Source organism: Lycium ferocissimum, unplaced genomic scaffold (assembly GCF_029784015.1).
Source record: "Lycium ferocissimum isolate CSIRO_LF1 unplaced genomic scaffold, AGI_CSIRO_Lferr_CH_V1 ctg29734, whole genome shotgun sequence".
Classification (NCBI taxonomy): Eukaryota; Viridiplantae; Streptophyta; class Magnoliopsida; order Solanales; family Solanaceae; genus Lycium; species Lycium ferocissimum.
Genome location: NW_026725152.1, coordinates 422 through 19,470, shown reverse-complemented (window position 1 = coordinate 19,470; position 19,049 = coordinate 422). Strand labels below are relative to the sequence as shown.

Sequence of the window (19,049 nt, the reverse complement as noted above, 5' to 3'; positions counted from 1 at the left end):
GTCAATTCAAAGGAGAAATGAGTTTGGATATAATGCTGATTCAGGCGAATTTAACTCTTACAGAATTGATGAAGAAGGGGATATTGATTATCGAACCTATTCGGTTGTCTGTAAAAAATAATGGACAATTTATTATGTATCAAACCATAGGTATTTCATTGGTTCATAAAAGTAAACACCAAATTAATCAAAGATACCGAGAACAAAGAGATATGTTGATAAAAAGAATTTTGATGAATTCATTCTGCAACCTCAAACTCAAAGAATAAATACAGACAAAAATCATTTTGATTTGCTTGTTCCTGAAAATATTTTATGGTCTAGACGTCGTAGAGAATTGAGAATTCGAAGTTTTTTTTTAATTCTTTGAATTGGAATGGCGTCGATAGAAATTCAGTATTTTGCAACGAAACCAATGTAAAAAACTGGAGTCAATTTTTGGATGAAAGGAAACCTCTTTATAAAGAAAAAAAGAATTAATTAAATTGAAGTTCTTTCTTTGGCCTAATTATCGATTAGAAGATTTAGCTTGTATGAATCGTTATTGGTTTGATACCAATAATGGTAGCCGTTTCAGTATCTTAAGGATACATATGTATCCACGATTGAAAATTAATTGATAGTACTATATACCCTGTCTCGTATAGAGTATCTGAAAGCAAACAAATGCACACATGCCTTGTCTTACATCTCATTCGAATCTAATTCGAGTAGACGATACTAAATCAATAAGGTATCGATTAGATCTAGAAATGAATCAACAGAATCTTCTTCATTTTAGGATTTTAGGTTTAAATTATTCGCTTTTGTGAATGACAAAAATCTACCTACCACCTTTTTTGGATTCCTATCTGAATCAAATTTGGAATTTGATTAATTTATTGGAATTGATAAAATTAGGAGTTCATAAAGAAATTAAGTCTATATACCACGTTCAAATTACTGGCATTATTATTACTGATCGATAAAATTCGATAAAATCCATATCTGTAAAATAAAGAAAGGGGAAATTCTTTTATGGTAAAAAATTCTGTCATTTCAGTTATTTTTCAAGAAGAAAAAAAGGAGGGGATCTGTTGAATTTCAAGTATTCAATTTCACCAATAAGATACGTAGACTTACTTCACATTTAGAATTGCACAAAAAAGACTATTTATCTCAGAGAGGTTTGAAGAAAATTTTGGGAAAACGTCAACGACTGCTAGCTTATTTGGCAAAAAAAAAAGTACGTTATAAAGAATTAATTAATCAGTTGGACATTCGAGAGACAAAAACTCGTTAATTTTATTAATTTGAAGAATTCATTTCATTTTCAGTTATGTTTCGATTAAAAGATGAACTTCTTTTCACTTTCAGCAATTCATGGAAGAATGAATCGGTAAAAAACTCATGATAGTCAATATGGGGCCTCAGCACCCATCAATGCACGGTGTTCTTCGACCAATCTAGATGGTGAAGATGTTGTCGACTGCGAACCAATATTGGGTTATTTACATAGAGGGATGGAGAAAATAGAATTTGCCTTATGTAAAATTATTTAGCTACTATGTTCACAGAAGCAATAACCATAAGACCCGAGGTATTCAAGTACCTAAAAAGGGCTAGCTATATCAGAGTCATTATGTTGGAAAACGGATAGCTTCTCATTTGTTATGGCTCGGTCTGCGGATATTGGTGCGCAGACCCCTTTCTTCTATATTTTTCGAAAAAATTGATATATGACCTCTTCGAAGCTGCCACCGGTATGCGTGATGCATAATTATTTTCGTAAAGAATTCAATTAGATAAATGTTTGGATTTTTGCGATTATTTTTTAACATTCGCTGAGTATCAAAAAATTACCCGGAATCCTATTTTTTTTTGAAGGCGTAGGCATTATTGGGAGACGAAGCATTAATACGTTTATCGGGACCAATGCTACGAGCTTCCGGAATAGAATGGGATCTTCGTAACATTATGAGTCTTACGACGAATTTGATTGGCAGGTTCAATGGCAACGAGAAGGGGATTTTAGCTCGTTATTTAGTACGAATTGGTGAAATGACAGAATCCATAAAGATTATTCACTCTGGAAGGAATTCCAGGAGGGCCTTACGAAAATTTAGAAATCCGACGTTTTGACAGATTAAAAGATCCTGAATGGAATGATTTTGAATATCGGTTTATTAGTAAAAAACCCTCTCCAACTTTTGAATTGTCGAAACAGACCTTTATGTGATAGCCCCAAAAGGAGAATTGGGAATTTTTCTCATAGGAGATCAGAGCGTTTTCCTTGGAGATGGAAAATTCGCCCACCAGGTTTATCAATTTGCAAATTCTTCCTCAGTTAGTTAAAGAATGAAATTGATATTATGACAATACTAGGTAGCATGATATCCATTATGGGAGAAGTTGATCGTTGAAATGATAATTGATACAACAGAAATAGAGACTATCAATTCTTTTTCCAAATTGGAATCCTTAAAAGAAGTCTATGGGATCATGTATGCTTGTCCCTATTTTGACTCTTGTATTAGGAATCACAATAGGTGTACTAGTAATTGTTTGGTTAGAAAGAGAATATCTGCAGGAATACAACAACGTATCGGACCTGAATATGCTGGCCCTTTAGGAATTCTTCAAGCTCTAGCAGATGGGACAAAACTACTTTTGAAAGAGAACCTTATTCCATCTACCGGAGATCCTCGTTTATTCAGTATCGGACCATCCATAGCCGTAATATCTATCTTTCTAAGTTATTCAGTAATTCCTTTTGGTGATCACCTTGTTCTAGCCGATCTTAGTATTGGTGTTTTTTTCTGGATTGCCATTTCAAGTATTGCTCCCGTTGGACTTCTTATGTCAGGATATGGATCAAATAATAAATATTCCTTTTTAGTGGTCTACGGGCAGCTGCTGCAATTAGTTATGAAATACCATTAGCTCTATGTGTGTTATCAATATCTCTACGTGTGATTCGGTGAGACCTAAAATTTCTCCAAATTCTTTTCTTTCTAGAAAGAAGGGTAAAAAGATTTGATTGAATATATATATTTTCATTTTTATTCAGCATTTAAGTTGATGAACTAAACCAGATAGTTATATGAGTGAAAGAAAACGGCTTCTAAATTTGCAGTAAAAAGGTTGAGTCTCATTTCCTATGTACAAGAATCAAATGGTGAAAAAGTAAACATAAAATAGAGATTGTTTACCCCAAGATTGGTGAATTGTCATGATAGCTTGAAGCGGGTTCAAAAGATCAACTGTATGGAGTTTTTACTGTCTATTACCATAGATGGATTTCCACAACGGGAGGTTGAAAGCAAAAATGAGTGGATGGTTAGGAAGACCAAGATACACAAAGGATTAGTAATTGAGATTATGTAAGTTATCCAAGAGGATACTTCTGTACATAAAAAGGAATTCGAATTGGGGCTTTACGTTCGTAGAAATGGTCAAGAAGTACTCCCCATGATTCTGATCCAGAGTATGTTCCTATCCACTGAGTAAGTAAATAACTATCAAGAACGAAGATTTTACTTTGGTTAAAGGCCCTTTTTCTGAGAAAGGAGAATAGGAATGAAATAAAATAAATCGAAATAGAAAGAAAAGAATCTAATTGCAAAAGCAAAAAAGGAGGGATGTCTTGTTTTTTTTTCTTCCTTTTTTCTTTTTTGTTTTTATTCTTTCTTTCCTATAATTATTTCTATTTAGAGAAAAAATTTTTGTCATGATTCGTGAACTAATGGACTCTCTAATTTTTTTTTCATAATTGAAAATTCGAGGTTGAAATGTATATGTGATATTGCTATAAAGCGCATTTTATTTAATGATAAGGTTATTAATCAACAAAGAAAAATTAAAATTCTTAAAAGATGGATCAATTCAGAAGCATTTATTTATTAGTTTTAAATATAGCAGACAGAATTCCATTATCTAATTTGGGACCTTAGGATAGATTTTGATTCTATCTGACAAACATATAAAGATAAAGAATAGGAAATTGGCCCTTAGATTTATTTGTGACCTCTGAGGAGCCGTATGAGGTGAAAATCTCACGTACGGTTCTGTAATAGCGATGGGCACAGTGATGTTATCATCGACTATGATTATCTAACAGTTCAAGTACAGTTGATATAGTTGAAGCGCAGTCAAAATATGGTTTTTTGGGGGTGGAATTTGTGGCGTCAACCCATCAGGACTATCGTTTTCTAATTTCTTCTCTAGCCGAGTGTGAAAGATTACCTTTTGATTTACCAGAAGCAGAAGAAGAATTAGTAGCAGGGATCAAACCGAATATTCAGGTATCAAATTTGGTTGTATATTTTTCTATCTGAATCTACTAGTTTCTTCATTATTTGTAACAGTTCTTTACTTGGGAGGTACGCCAAACAAAAATAAATAAGTAATAAAACGTTAGAATAATTTGAATCAACTTGAAAAAAGAATTCAATTATTCTTAAATTATTATCTAATTGAATAATTTAACGATTTCCCTTTCATATTTGATATTGATTAGCTCACAATACGTAATGGAACTCTCTTCGCTTTTCTGATTGATATATAAAATAATTGAATTAGGAAATCCTCTATTTACTGAATAATAATTTTTTTGTTTACAAAAGAATAAAGATCATTTCTATTCCAAGGTGGGGAGTTTTATTTTCCCCATCGACCTATTTGCAGAATTCAATTAAAAAAGAAAAAATTCTATATTTCCATATCTTTTGCCCTTAACCCAATAGATAAAATTGCTTAATGAAATTCTGTATCACTAATTGTCAATTTTGAGTGATGCAAAATAGGTTCTTTTCTTTCTATTTTGTCTTCAAAATCCATTTTTTGTTTTAGATTTCTGAAAAAAAAATCAATAGGAAATAGCTGATTAAACAATGAAAACAAAAACTTTTTGAACTCTATTCCTTAATTGAGTATAGAACGATTTAGTTACAAGAGTTCAATTCGAGGCAAGCCTAAAATATAGGAAAGTCCCAGGTTAAATAAAAAAAACTAAGACTCTAAACTCAAATCTAAAATAATGAACCTTCAACTTCAAATTCCTATTTGAACAACCTTTTTTGGTTATTGATCCATTTGACTCATTAATAAACTAAAATAGCTTCCTCAATCTCGACGATTGCTTATTCATAGGCTATTATGAGTTCAAGACAGGCCGCTATGGTGAAATTGGTAGACACGCTGCTCTTAGGAAGCAGTGCTAATGCATCTCGGTTCGAGTCCGAGTGGCGGCATACCGTCTTCTAAAAAGGATAAATAGATCTTATAATGAATTCAATTCCCGATTTCCATTTTAGAATTATGTAATTAAGGGACTCTTCTTTTTTAAGATTTTTTATGATATTTTCAACCTTAGAGCATATATTAACTCACATTTCCTTTTCGATCGTTTCAATTGTAATTACAATTCATTTGATAACCTTTTTAGTCGATGAAAGCGTAAAACTATATGATTCGTCAGAAAAGGGCATAATAGTTACTTTTTTCTGTATAACAGGATTATTAGTTACTCGTTGGATTTCTTCGGGCCATTTCCCACTAAGCGATTTATATGAATCATTAATTTTCCTTTCATGGAGTTTCTCCCTTATTCATATAATTCCGTATTTCAAAAAAAATGTTTTAATTTTAAGTAAAATAACTGGCCCAAGTGCTATTTTTACCCAAGGCTTTGCTACTTCAGGTATTTTAACTGAAATACACCAATCTGGAATATTAGTACCTGCTCTTCAATCCGAGTGGTTAATAATGCACGTAAGTATGATGATATTGGGCTATGCAGCCCTTTTATGTGGATCGTTATTATCAGTAGCACTTCTAGTGATTACATTTCGAAAAAACAGAAAGCTTTTTTATAAGAGCAATGGTTTTTTAAACGAGTCATTTTTCTTGGGTGAAAATGTTTTAGAAAATACTTCTTTTTTTTCTGCTAAAAATTATTACAGGTCCCAATTGATTCAACAATTGGATTATTGGAGTTATCGAGTTATTAGTTTAGGATTTACTTTTTTAACCATAGGAATCCTTTCGGGAGCGGTATGGGCTAATGAAGCGTGGGGGTCGTATTGGAATTGGGACCCAAAAGAAACTTGGGCGTTTATTACTTGGATCGTATTTGCAATTTATTTACATACTCGAACAAATAGAAATTTGCGGGGTGCAAATTCTGCAATTGTAGCGTCTATAGGCTTTCTTATAATTTGGATATGCTATTTTGGGGTCAATCTATTAGGAATAGGGTTACATAGTTATGGTTCTTTTCCATCAACATTTAATTGAATTCAAGACAAGTTATTCCAAATACAAGAGCGGGCGGCGCATTGTATGAACCAGCGTGCGGACCGTGTGAATCAAATATTGTATTGATGATTCACACGGTTTTCTACCATATGTAGTTCAATTTCATTGTTTTTACTTAACTTAAGAGTTAAGAGAAGAAAAAAGTCTTCTTTTTTTCATTGTCCAAGAATGTTTTTAAAAACAAAGATAGGTTTTTTTATTTCAGTCATCCAAATTATCTATAAAAAAAATTAGATAGAATAACTTCGACCTTGTCAACTGCTAATGAAAGAACGAAATCCGGGTATATACCAATACCTATTACGGGTAAAAAGATGGAGATCGAAAGAAATAACTCTCGCGGTCCAGAATCAAAAAAGGAATCCTTCGGGGCATTAAATAGCTTGTATCCATAGAACATCTGGCGTGACATAGATAATGAATAAATAGGAGTTAATATAATTCCAATTGCCATTACAAAAGTAATTAGTATTTTTGGAATTAAAAGATATTTTTGGCCGGTAATTATTCCAAAAAATACTATCAATTCGGCAACAAAACCACTCATACCTGGTAATGCAAGGGAAGCCATCGAAAAGCTACTGAACATCGTGAACATTTTTGGCATTGGAATAGCTATTCCGCCCATTTCGTCAAGATAAACAAGGCGGATTCTATCATAAGTCGTCCCCGCCAAGAAAAAAAGTGCAGCACCAATAAATCCATGAGAGATTATTTGTAAAAGGGCTCCATTAAGTCCCGTATCGGTTAGAGAACTAATTCCTATAATTATGAAACCCATATGAGAGACAGAGGAATAGGCTATTCTTTTTTTTAAATTCCGTTGGCCAAGAGATGTTGAAGCTGCATAGATTATTTGTATTGTACCTATTATCATCAACCAAGGAGAAAATATAGAATGGGCGTGAGGTAATAATTCCATATTGATTCGAATTAATCCATACGCTCCCATTTTTAATAAGATTCCGGCTAGAAGCATACAAGTACTGTAGTGTGCTTCTCCATGGGTATCTGGTAACCATGTATGTAGAGGGATAATGGGCGATTTGACAGCAAAAGCAATAAAAAATCCAATATAGAAGATTATTTCTAAAACCACAGGATATGACTGATTAACTAATGTTTCAAAATTTAATGTTGGTTCATTAGAACCATATAAAGCAACACCCAAAACTCCCATTAAGAGAAAAACAGAACCCCCCGCCGTGTACAAAATAAATTTTGTAGCTGAGTACAGGCGTTTCTTTCCTCCCCACATGGCTAGAAGTAGATAAACAGGAATTAATTCTAACTCCCACATGATGAAAAAAAGTAAAAGGTCCCGAGATGAAAATGATCCAATTTGACCACTGTACATTGCTAACATGAGAAAATGGAATAATCGAGAATCTCGAGTAACTGGCCAAGCCGCTAAAGTCGCTAAAGTAGTGATAAATCCTGTTAATAAAATGGGTCCTATAGAAAGTCCATCTATTCCTAATCTCCAATGGAAATCAAAAAAATCGATCCATTTATAATCCTCCACTAGTTGGATTAATGGATCATCCGATTGGAAATGATAACAAAATGCATAAGTCGTTAGAAGAAGTTCTAAAATACATATACATATGGTATACCAACGAATTACCCTATTTCCTTTATGGGGAAGAAAGAAAATTAAGGAACCCGCAAATATCGGAAAAACGACAATTATTGTTAACCAAGGAAAATAATTCGTAGTAAAGACAAGATACACTTGGACCAAAAAAACCCGTGCTCAAAATATTTTGATTTTCGAGCACAGGTTTGTCGGTAAAAAAAATTAAATGAATTCAAGTAGAGTTTTTTCGAACGTATCAATAAGCTAGACCCATACTGCGAGTTGTTTCATGCCATAAATAAACTCGGACACTCAAGAAATCTGTTGGACAGGCGGATTCACATCTCTTACAACCAACACAGTCCTCTGTTCGTGGAGCAGAAGCAATTTGTTTAGCCTTACAACCGTCCCAAGGTATCATTTCTAATACATCGGTGGGGCAGGCTCGGACACATTGAGTACATCCTATACACGTATCATAAATCTTTACTGAATGTGACATTGGGTCTATACGTTTTTGAATGTTCTAAATTTTCGATCTAGTAAACTTAGAAACGAATCATATATTTAGATACCAGATGAATCAATGAGTTATCATAATTTTCGAATCAACCCCCTTCTGGATTGGTTTATGAGATATGAGAGAGGCCAAAATACTTTGATTTCTTATGTTTTGCAAACAAGATCATACCTTACGTAGCAAACATGCTAATGAAAATTGATTTATCAATATTAGAATCTAGATGATTAATACTAATTATTCAACAAATTTGATTGATTGATACGAGTTGATTTTCTGTTACGGTAAATTGATGAAACAATAGCCAGTCCAATGGCTGCTTCAGCGGCTGCAATAGCTATAACAAAAATTGAGAAAATGTCTCCTTTTAATTGACGATTATCAAAAAAATCAGAAAATGTTACAAAATTTATATTAACCGCATTCAATATAAGTTCAAGACACATAAGGGCTCTAACCATATTTCGACTTGTGATCAATCCATAGATACCGATAGAAAATAAATAGGCACTCAAAACAAGTACATGTTCGAGAATCATTAAACAACTCCTTATCAATCTCGACTCTTTCAATATGAACAACAATTCAACCAATTTAATTGACTAGTATATAACAAGTATGGAACAAAGAAATATATTGGTACTAGATTGACCTAAAGTCTTTCTATTTAGAGAGCTGGAATTCAAATAGAATTGAAGGAAAATGAATGTGATAAGACAGAACAAAATTCTATTTGAATTCCAAGTTTTAATAGAAATTTTTTATTGACGAGCTACAGCAATTGCACCTATTAAAGCAACTAAAAGGATTATTGAAATCAATTCAAATGGAAGAAAAAAATCGGTTGATAAATGAATTCCAATTTGTTGACTATTACTTAGAAAATCTTGCTCTATAATCTGGTTTGATCTTGTAGTCCAAATAATCCCGTACCATGACGTATCTGAAATAGTAGTAATTAGTGAAATAAAAAGACTTATACAAACCATCGAAGTAATTCCGTCTCCTACGGTCCAAAGATGAAAATCTTTGTAATATTCTGAACCATTCATGAACATCACAGCAAAAATGATTAAAACATTTATAGCTCCTACGTAAATAAGTAGCTGCGCAGCAGCTACAAAATAGGAGTTAGATAGAATATAGAATAACGATGTACAAACAAGAACCAATCCCAAGGAAAAGGCAGAATAGATTGGATTGGGAAGTAATACCACCCCTAGACCCCCTAATATAAGACCCGATCCTAGAAAGACTAAAAGAAAATCATGTATTGGTTCAGATAAATCCATTTTTTATAAAAAATCAAAAACGAAGAATTTCATGACTTTATTGACCTGACCAGGAAAAAAGAAGTTTTTCTATTTTTTATGATACTTCTTATTAATTGAATGAAATTGTAATGGGTATGAGTTGACGTAGATGCTTTTATTTTATTGGACCACTATCAATTCTTTATTCGTCGAAAGAGTAGTTTAAACCTATCTATTTTTGATATCATTTATCTACTTTGAAACCATTACTATTATTATAACTATAATATAGAAATCGGTTTTGTTTTCAATCTAAATTAAGCTAGGAGTCTCGTTAACCAACCACTAGTTTGAATTGACCAAGCAAAAATCTCATTCTTTTAGATCCGAACTAAGCCTTCGTAATTCGGAATTTTTTTAGAATCGAATTAAAGGTTTATTCATTTTTTATTTGAGGTAAATTCGAAATTGTTCGAATTGTGTAATCATCAATTACTGACATTGGTAAGCGACCCAAAGCGATTTGATTATAATTCAATTCGTGACGATCATAAGTAGAAAGTTCATATTCTTCGGTCATTGATAAACAATTTGTTGGGCAATACTCAACGCAATTACCACAAAATATACAGATTCCAAAATCAATACTGTAATTAAGCAATCGTTTCTTTCGAATATCAGTTTCCAACTTCCAATCAACAACGGGTAAATCTATAGGACATACACGCACACATACTTCACAAGCAATGCATTTATCAAATTCAAAGTGTATTCGGCCTCGGAAACGTTCCGATGTGATCAATTTTTCGTAGGGGTATTGAATAGTTACAGGTAAACGATTTGCGTGGGACAGGGTAATCATGAAACCTTGGCCGATGTATCTGGCGGCCCGTATTGTTTGTTGACCATAATTTATGAATTCAGTTATCATAGGGAGCATATTTAGAATATCTATAAAAAAGATTTTATGCTTGTTTCTTTCTCTTGTTTGAGACAAGTCGTGAATCTAGAATATTGTGGTCTTTTACAGTGAAAGAAGTTGGGACGAAGTTGTCAATAATAGATTACCTAGAGAAATAGGTAAAAGAAATTTCCACCCAAGATTTAATAGTTGGTCCATTCTCAGCCTCGGTAAAGTCCATCTTGTTGCAATAGGAATGAACAAAAACAAATAAGTTTTGGCTAATGTGATAAAGATACCAATTAGTGTTCCAAAGACTTTACCCCTTTTTTATGCCAAATAGCTCAGGAACAAATATGTACGGAATAGAAAGATTCCAACCTCCCAAGTAAAGAACTGTTACAAATAATGAAGAAACTAGTAGATTCAGATATGAAGCAATGTAAAATAAACCAAATTTGATACCTGAATATTCGGTTTGATACCCTGCTACTAATTCTTCTTCTGCTTCTGGTAAATCAAAAGGTAATCTTTCACACTCGGCTAGAGAAGAAATTAGAAAAACGATAAACCCGATGGGTTGACGCCACAAATTCCACCCCCAAAAACCATATTTTGACTGCGCTTCCACTATATCAACTGTACTTGAACTGTTAGATAATCATAGTCGATGATAACATCACTGTGCCCATCGCTATTACAGAACCGTACGTGAGATTTTCACCTCATACGGCTCCTCAGAGGTCACAAATAAATCTAAGGGCCCTTTCCTATTCTTTATCTTTATATGTTTGTCAGATAGAATCAAAATCTATCCTAAGGTCCCAAATTAGACCAATGGAATTCTGTCTGCTATATTTAAAACTAATAAATAAATGCTTCTGAATTGATCTCATCTTTTAAGAATTTTAATTTTTCTTTGTTGATTAATAACCTTATCATTAAATAAAATGCGCTTTATAGCAATATCACATATACATTTCAACCTCGAATTTTCAATTATGAAAAAAAAATTAGAGAGTCCATTAGTTCACGAATCATGACAAAAATTTTATCTCTCTAAATAGAAATAAAAATTGAATTATAGGAAAGAAAGAATAAAAACAAAAAAAGAAAAAAAGGAAGAAAAAAACAAGACATCCCTCCTTTTTGCTTTTGCAATTAGATTCTTTTCTTTCTATTTCGATTTATTTTATTTCATTCCTATTCTCCTTTCTCAGAAAAAGGGCCTTTAACCAAAGTAAAAGATTACTTCGTTCTTGATAGTTATTTACTTACTCAGTGGATAGGAACATACTCTGGATCAGAATCATGGGGAGTACTTCTTGACCATTTCTACGAACGTAAAGCCCCAATTCGAATTCCTTTTATGTACAGAAGTATCCTCTTGGATAACTTACATAATCTCAATTACTAATCCTTTGTGTATCTTGGTCTTCCTAACCATCCACTCATTTTTGCTTTCAACCTCCCGTTGTGGAAATCCATCTATGGTAATAGACAGTAAAAACTCCATACAGTTGATCTTTTGAACCCGCTTCAAGCTATCATGACAATTCACCAATCTTGGGGTAAACAATCTCTATTGCTTATGTTTACTTTTTTCACCATTTGATTCTTGTACATAGGAAATGAGACTCAACCTTTTTACTGCAAATTTAGAAGCCGTTTTCTTTCACTCATATAACTATCTGGTTTAGTTCATCAACTTAAATGCTGAATAAAAATGAAAATATATATATTCAATCAAATCTTTTTACCCTTCTTTCTAGAAAGAAAAGAATTTGGAGAAATTTTAGGTCTCACCGAATCACACGTAGAGATATTGATAACACACATAGAGCTAATGGTATTTCATAACTAATTGATTGGGCAGCTGCCCGTAGACCACCTAAAAAGGAATATTTATTATTTGATCCATATCCTGACATAAGAAGTCCAACGGGAGCAATACTTGAAATGGCAATCCAGAAAAAAACACCAATACTAAGATCGGCTAGAACAAGGTGATCACCAAAAGGAATTACTGAATAACTTAGAAAGATAGATATTACGGCTATGGATGGTCCGATACTGAATAAACGAGGATCTCCGGTAGATGGAATAAGGTTCTCTTTCAAAAGTAGTTTTGTCCCATCTGCTAGAGCTTGAAGAATTCCTAAAGGGCCAGCATATTCAGGTCCGATACGTTGTTGTATTCCTGCAGATATTTCTCTTTCTAACCAAACAATTACTAGTACACCTATTGTGATTCCTAATACAAGAGTCAAAATAGGGACAAGCATCCACATGATCCCATAGACTTCTTTTAAGGATTCCAATTTGGAAAAAGAATTGATAGTCTCTATTTCTGTTGTATCAATTATCATTTCAACGATCAACTTCTCCCATAATGATATCTATGCTACCTAGTATTGTCATAATATCAGCCAATTTCATTCTTTTAACTAACTGAGGAAGAATTTGCAAATTGATAAAACCTGGTGGGCGAATTTTCCATCTCCAAGGAAAAACGCTCTGATCTCCTATGAGAAAAATTCCCAATTCTCCTTTTGGGGCTTCAACTCTCACATAAAGTTCTTGTTTCGACAATTCAAAAGTTGGAGAGGGTTTTTTACTAATAAACCGATATTCAAAATCATTCCATTCAGGATCTTTTAATCTGTCAAAACGTCGGATTTCTAAATTTTCGTAAGGCCCTCCTGGAATTCCTTCCAGAGCCTGTTGAATAATCTTTATGGATTCTGTCATTTCACCAATTCGTACTAAATAACGAGCTAATGAATCCCCTTCTCGTTGCCATTGAACCTGCCAATCAAATTCGTCGTAAGACTCATAATGATCAACTTTACGAAGATCCCATTCTATTCCGGAAGCTCGTAGCATTGGTCCCGATAAACCCCAATTTAATGCTTCGTCTCCCCCAATAATGCCTACGCCTTCAACTCGTTCTAAAAAAATAGGATTCCGGGTAATAAGTTTTTGATACTCAGCGACCCCTGTTAAAAAATAATCGCAAAAATCCAAACATTTATCTATCCAGCCATAGGGTAGATCGGCAGCCACTCCTCCGATACGAAAATAATTATGCATCATTCGCATACCGGTGGCAGCTTCGAAGAGGTCATATATCAATTCTCTTTCTCGAAAAATATAGAAGAAAGGGGTCTGCGCACCAATATCCGCCATAAAAGGACCGAGCCATAACAAATGAGAAGCTATCCGACTCAATTCCAACATAATGACTCTGATATAGCTAGCCCTTTTAGGTACTTGAATATTGCCTAATTGTTCGGGTCCATTTATGGTTATTGCTTCTGTGAACATAGTAGCTAAATAATCCCAACGTGTTACATAAGGCAAATATTGTATAATTGTTCGATTTTCCGCAATTTTCTCCATCCCTCTATGTAAATAACCCAATATTGGTTCGCAGTCGACAACATCTTCACCATCTAGAGTAACGATGAGTCGAAGAACACCGTGCATTGATGGGTGCTGAGGCCCCATATTGACTATCATGAGGTCTTTTCTTGTAGTTGGTGCAGTCATAAGTTTTTTACCGATTCATTCTTCCATGAATTGCTGAAAGTGAAAAGAAGTTCATCAAAATTTAATCGAAACATATAAGTGAAAATGAAATGACTCTTCAAATTAATAAAATTAACGAGTTTTTGTCTCTCGAATGTCCAACTGATTAATTAATTCTTTATAACGTACTCTATTTTTTTTTGCCAAATAAGCTAGCAGTCGTTGACGTTTTCCCAAAATTTTCTTCAAACCTCTCTGAGATAAATAGTCTTTTTTGTGCAATTCTAAATGTGAAGTAAGTCTACGTATCTTATTGGTGAAATTGAATACTTGAAATTCAACAGATCCTCTCTTTTCTTCTTGAAAAATAACTGAAATGAGAATTTTTTTACCATAAAAGAATTTCCCCTTTCTTTATTTTACAGATATGGATTTTATCGAATTTTATCGATCAGTAATAATAATGCCAGTAATTTGAACGTGGTATATAGACTTAATTTCTTTATGAACTCCTAATTTTATCAATTCCAATAAATTAATCAAATTCCAAATTTGATTCAGATAGGAATCCAAAAAGGTGGTAGGTAGATTTTTGTCATTCACAAAAGCGAATAATTTAAACCTAAAATCCTAAAATGAAGAAGATTCTGTTGATTCATTTCTAGATCTAATCGATACCTTATTGATTTAGTATCGTCTACTCGAATTAGATTCGAATGAGATGTAAGACAAGGCATGTGTGCATTTGTTTGCTTTCAGATACTCTATACGAGACAGGGTATATAGTACTATCAATTAATTTTCAATCGTGGATACATATGTATCCTTAAGATACTGAAACGGCTACCATTATTGGTATCAAACCAATAACGATTCATTCATACAAGCTAAATCTTCTAATCGATAATTAGGCCAAAGAAAGAACTTCAATTTAATTAATTCTTTTTTCTCTTTATAAAGAGGTTTCCTTTCATCCAAAAATTGACTCCAGTTTTTTACATTGGTTTCGTTGCAAAATACTGAATTTCTATCGACGCCATTCCAATTCAAAGAATTAAAAAAACTTCGAATTCTCAATTCTCTACGACGTCTAGACCATAAAATATTTTCAGGAACAAGCAAATCAAAATGATTTTTGTCTGTATTTATTCTTTGAGTTTGAGGTTGCAGAATGAATTCATCAAAATTCTTTTTATCAACATATCTTTGTTCTCGGTATCTTTGATTAATTTGGTGTTTACTTTTATGAACCAATGAAATACCTATGGTTTGATACATAATAAATTGTCCATTATTTTTTACAGACAACCGAATAGGTTCGATAATCAATATCCCCTTCTTCATCAATTCTGTAAGAGTTAAATTCGCCTGAATCAGCATTATATCCAAACTCATTTCTCCCCTTTGAATTGACGATACAGTAATTTGGTTTGGATTTATCAGTCGAAGCAGGAGACAATATACCTTGATATTATCGAGCATTCTTTGATTCAAAGCATCGTTCCATCTCAATTGAAAAAGCAAATAACGTTTCAAGAATAAATCTAGTTCTGCTTCCGTGTTGCTTTTGTATTGTTTTTTCTTTTTACCCTTCTTTGTGTCTGATTCCGCGTAATCTTTTTCAAGATCCTTTTTATGTTTTGAGAGAATAGGGCGCAGATTTACTTTGTTTTCTATATCTGATCCACGCTCTCTTTCTCCTTGACTTGCGGGTTCTTTTGCTTCTTGAATTCGATTCTTTATTTTTTTATTTGATTTTTGGTTTTTATTGATGTTTTTATTTTGACTAAGATTTTCGTTTGTATTCAAATTTAAAAGAAGTAATTTGCTTGGTATAATCCACGGTTTTATTTTATATACATTATAAAGTAAGTATAAATAAATTCTGGGAAGAACCAAAATTCCAGATTGAATATGCGACGGTTAAATATTTTTTCATTCATTCCCATCCAATCAAAAAAGACTTTTTTCGAATTTTTTTGAGTGTTTTCTGAATTTTGATGAGTTGTAAGATAAAAAAGGCCTTTTTTATCGATTTTCTCAATTATTTGATAATTATTAATACCAATTTTAGTATTTGGATTACTGTTGGTATCGATCTTAACCCAGGCCTCAATATCTTCTTTTTGTCTAAGAGAAAAATGGATAATTTTCCAATCAAAATATTTTCTATCGAGATTTCTTTCTATATATAGAATATTGCCTTTTCTTAGATAATTATTGATATCAAGATTGCCGGACATATCAAAAAAGTTGTGTTTGGACGTGTTTGAATTATAAGAAATTTCGAGGTTCTTATTTACTTGAAAGGGTAATCTAGAAATAAATGACTCACTTTTATTTTCATAATTAATCGATTTATATGATAAAAGATCATATCTATAACATTTTGAAACTTATCTTTTTGGTTTGATAATGAATAGAGTTCAGAATCATTTTCTTTTTTGTAATGAATTAATTGGTCGTTTTCATATGAATTCCATTTGTTTAAATTTCGATTTTGATTTTGAGCCATACAACTTTGATTAACCCTATTTCGCCATTTTTGTGGCATTAATCTAGACCATCTAATCTGAGATAAATCGTATTGATAATGCTGTCTTAACCAGTTTTTCCATTGATTGATTCTATAACTCTGAAGTTTCTTATGTTTTAATTCAGAATGAAATATTCCTAGTGTTCTAAAATAGTCCTTTATTTTAGTCTTAAGGAAAAAAGACGTTCTGTTATATTGAAGAACAGATCTAAATTTAGCCAAATTAATAACTTGGGTTTGTGATAATTTGTAAAATACATATGCTTGTGACAAGTAGGATAAATCAAAAAAAATATGTGAATTTTTCTTACTAATATTAGAAAGGGACTTTTTTATAGTCGAAATAAAGTGAATTTTTTTGATTATTAATTTTTTCTTGATTTATTTCATTATTGGAAATGTATTTATCAATCAATTTATTTGTTGATTCAAGAAAGAGTTGTGTATTAATTCTGGGAATATTAATGATAGATAAAAATAGATCGATGTATAATCTTTGAATGAATAATTTTAGAAAATAATGGAATTTCCATATTAATCGAGTATTTCTTCTTTTTAATATTTGGAAAATATTTTTTGGCGATTCTAATTTTTTAATATTATTTGTTTTATTAGGACTAATGTCTATTTCTGGAGTTACTTTCTTTTTCTCTTTTGTAATTCTTTCTATTTGATTTTTGATTGTACTTGTTCTATCAGTCAAATCCTTCATTTTGGTTTCTATCAGTGAAGAATTTGGCCAATTTCCAGATTCAATTTGACTAAATGATTCGTTAATTATCTGATTACTAATTAGAGAATCTTTTTCTTTTTTCGTTTCATTCGATTCAGATATTTCTTTGAATCTAAATAAAAAAAAAAAAAAAAAAAAAAAAAAAAAAAAAAAAAAAAAAAAAAAAAAAAAAAAAAAAAAAAAAAAAAAAAAAAAAAAAAAAAAAAAAAAAAAAAAAAAAAAAAAAAAAAAAAAAAAAAAAAAAAAAAAAAAAAAAAAAAAAAAAAAAAAAAAAAAAAAAAAAAAAAAAAAAAAAAAAAAAAAAAAAAAAAAAAAAAAAAAAAAAAAAAAAAAAAAAAAAAAAAAAAAAAAAAAAAAAAAAAAAAAAAAAAAAAAAAAAAAAAAAAAAAAAAAAAAAAAAAAAAAAAAAAAAAAAAAAGGGGGGGGGGGGGGGGGGGGGGGGGGGGGGGGGGGGGGGGGGGGGGGGGGGGGGGGGGGGGGGGGGGGGGGGGGGGGGGGGGGGGGGGGGGGGGGGGGGGGGGGGGGGGGGGGGGGGGGGGGGGGGGGGGGGGGGGGGGGGGGGGGGGGGGGGGGGGGGGGGGGGGGGGGGGGGGGGGGGGGGGGGGGGGGGGGGGGGGGGGGGGGGGGGGGGGGGGGGGGGGGGGGGGGGGGGGGGGGGGGGGGGGGGGGGGGGGGGGGGGGGGGGGGGGGGGGGGGGGGGGGGGGGGGGGGGGGGGGGGGGGGGGGGGGGGAAAAATTTTTTTTTTCAAAATAAAAAAATATTTAAGACAAATAAAAAAAGACCATTTTGATATAAATTAATTATATACAAATTTCAAAAATTTAAATTTTGGGAAGGCAAAAGAATGAAATAAAAATTTTTCTTTTAAAACTCTAGTCTGGAAATAAATCCCACTTGGAATAAAAATCTTTACTTTAAAAAAAAATTTTATTAGAAATAGTTTTTAAAATTATTTAAAAAAAAGCAGTCCCCATTTAAAATTAAAATATAAAAAAAATTTTTTTAAAAAATTTAAAATAAAATTAATCCCAAGGGTAAATTATTTAAGATTTTCATTTTTAATTTTAAAAAAACTTTTTCCGAAAAAACCAATTAAAATTTATTCCCCAATTTTCCCAAATTTTTAACCGTTTTTGAGTCAAGAAGGTTTTTGGACCCAATAAAATTAATTTAATGGGGGAAGGGCACGTTCCAAATCTTTTTCATCTAAAATTTCACTAAGTATTGATAAAACATTTCGAAAGGAAAAAGTTTTATTTAAAAATTGGAAAACGGAATAAAAAGAGGAAACTTTTTTTTTTTCCCTTTTAAAAAATTAAAATTTCAAAAAAGAAAATTTTAAATTTTTTTCAAAATTCCATTTTTTTTATTCTGAAAACCCCTAAATTCCATTGGCGTTTAAAAATTTAAAAATTTGGATAGTTTTAATAAAAAAAAAAAGAATCTAATTTTTAAAAGGAATTTATTTTACTGAAAAAAACCTCGGGGTTTAAAGAAAGCCCCTTTTTTTTAAAAAAAAGGGGAATTTGGTTAAACAGGTCATTTCAAAACGTTATTTTTTCCAAATTTTGACCCTTTTTTCCGTTTTAAAATTTGTTTTGAAAATTCAAAAGTAAAAAAATTCTTAAGTTTAAATATTAATTGAATTTTTTTTCCCTTAAAGATCGGTGAATAAAAACAAAAAAAAAAACTTTTGAA

The 19,049-nt window shown here is 32.3% G+C and overlaps 3 protein-coding genes and 2 pseudogenes across 3 annotated transcripts; 2 read left to right on the top strand and 3 right to left on the bottom strand.

Moving 5' to 3' along the window:
• The first annotated feature begins 1,389 nt into the window (after positions 1–1,389).
• Positions 1,390–2,402, top strand: LOC132043871 (NAD(P)H-quinone oxidoreductase subunit H, chloroplastic-like; annotated as a pseudogene).
• A 1-nt stretch (position 2,403) lies between these two features.
• On the top strand, positions 2,404–5,201 carry LOC132043872 (NAD(P)H-quinone oxidoreductase subunit 1, chloroplastic-like; annotated as a pseudogene).
• A 3,205-nt stretch (positions 5,202–8,406) lies between these two features.
• Positions 8,407–11,211, bottom strand: LOC132043870 (NAD(P)H-quinone oxidoreductase subunit 1, chloroplastic-like; the record flags this gene model as incomplete). Its single annotated transcript, XM_059434326.1, is given in 2 exon segments — positions 8,407–10,875; positions 10,877–11,211. Coding segments are annotated over 2 exon segments (537 nt in total), but the record flags the coding sequence as incomplete, so codon positions are not given.
• Positions 11,212–11,756: 545 nt separating this feature from the next.
• On the bottom strand, positions 11,757–12,919 carry LOC132043869 (NAD(P)H-quinone oxidoreductase subunit 1, chloroplastic-like). The gene has a single exon (XM_059434325.1). The coding sequence runs from the start codon at positions 12,917–12,919 to the stop codon at positions 12,353–12,355; it is 567 nt and encodes a 188-aa protein (XP_059290308.1). The 3' UTR covers positions 11,757–12,352.
• A 1-nt stretch (position 12,920) lies between these two features.
• LOC132043868 (NAD(P)H-quinone oxidoreductase subunit H, chloroplastic) lies at positions 12,921–17,611 on the bottom strand. Its single transcript, XM_059434323.1, has one exon. The coding sequence runs from the start codon at positions 14,100–14,102 to the stop codon at positions 12,921–12,923; it is 1,182 nt and encodes a 393-aa protein (XP_059290306.1). The 5' UTR covers positions 14,103–17,611.
• Positions 17,612–19,049: the final 1,438 nt, after the last annotated feature.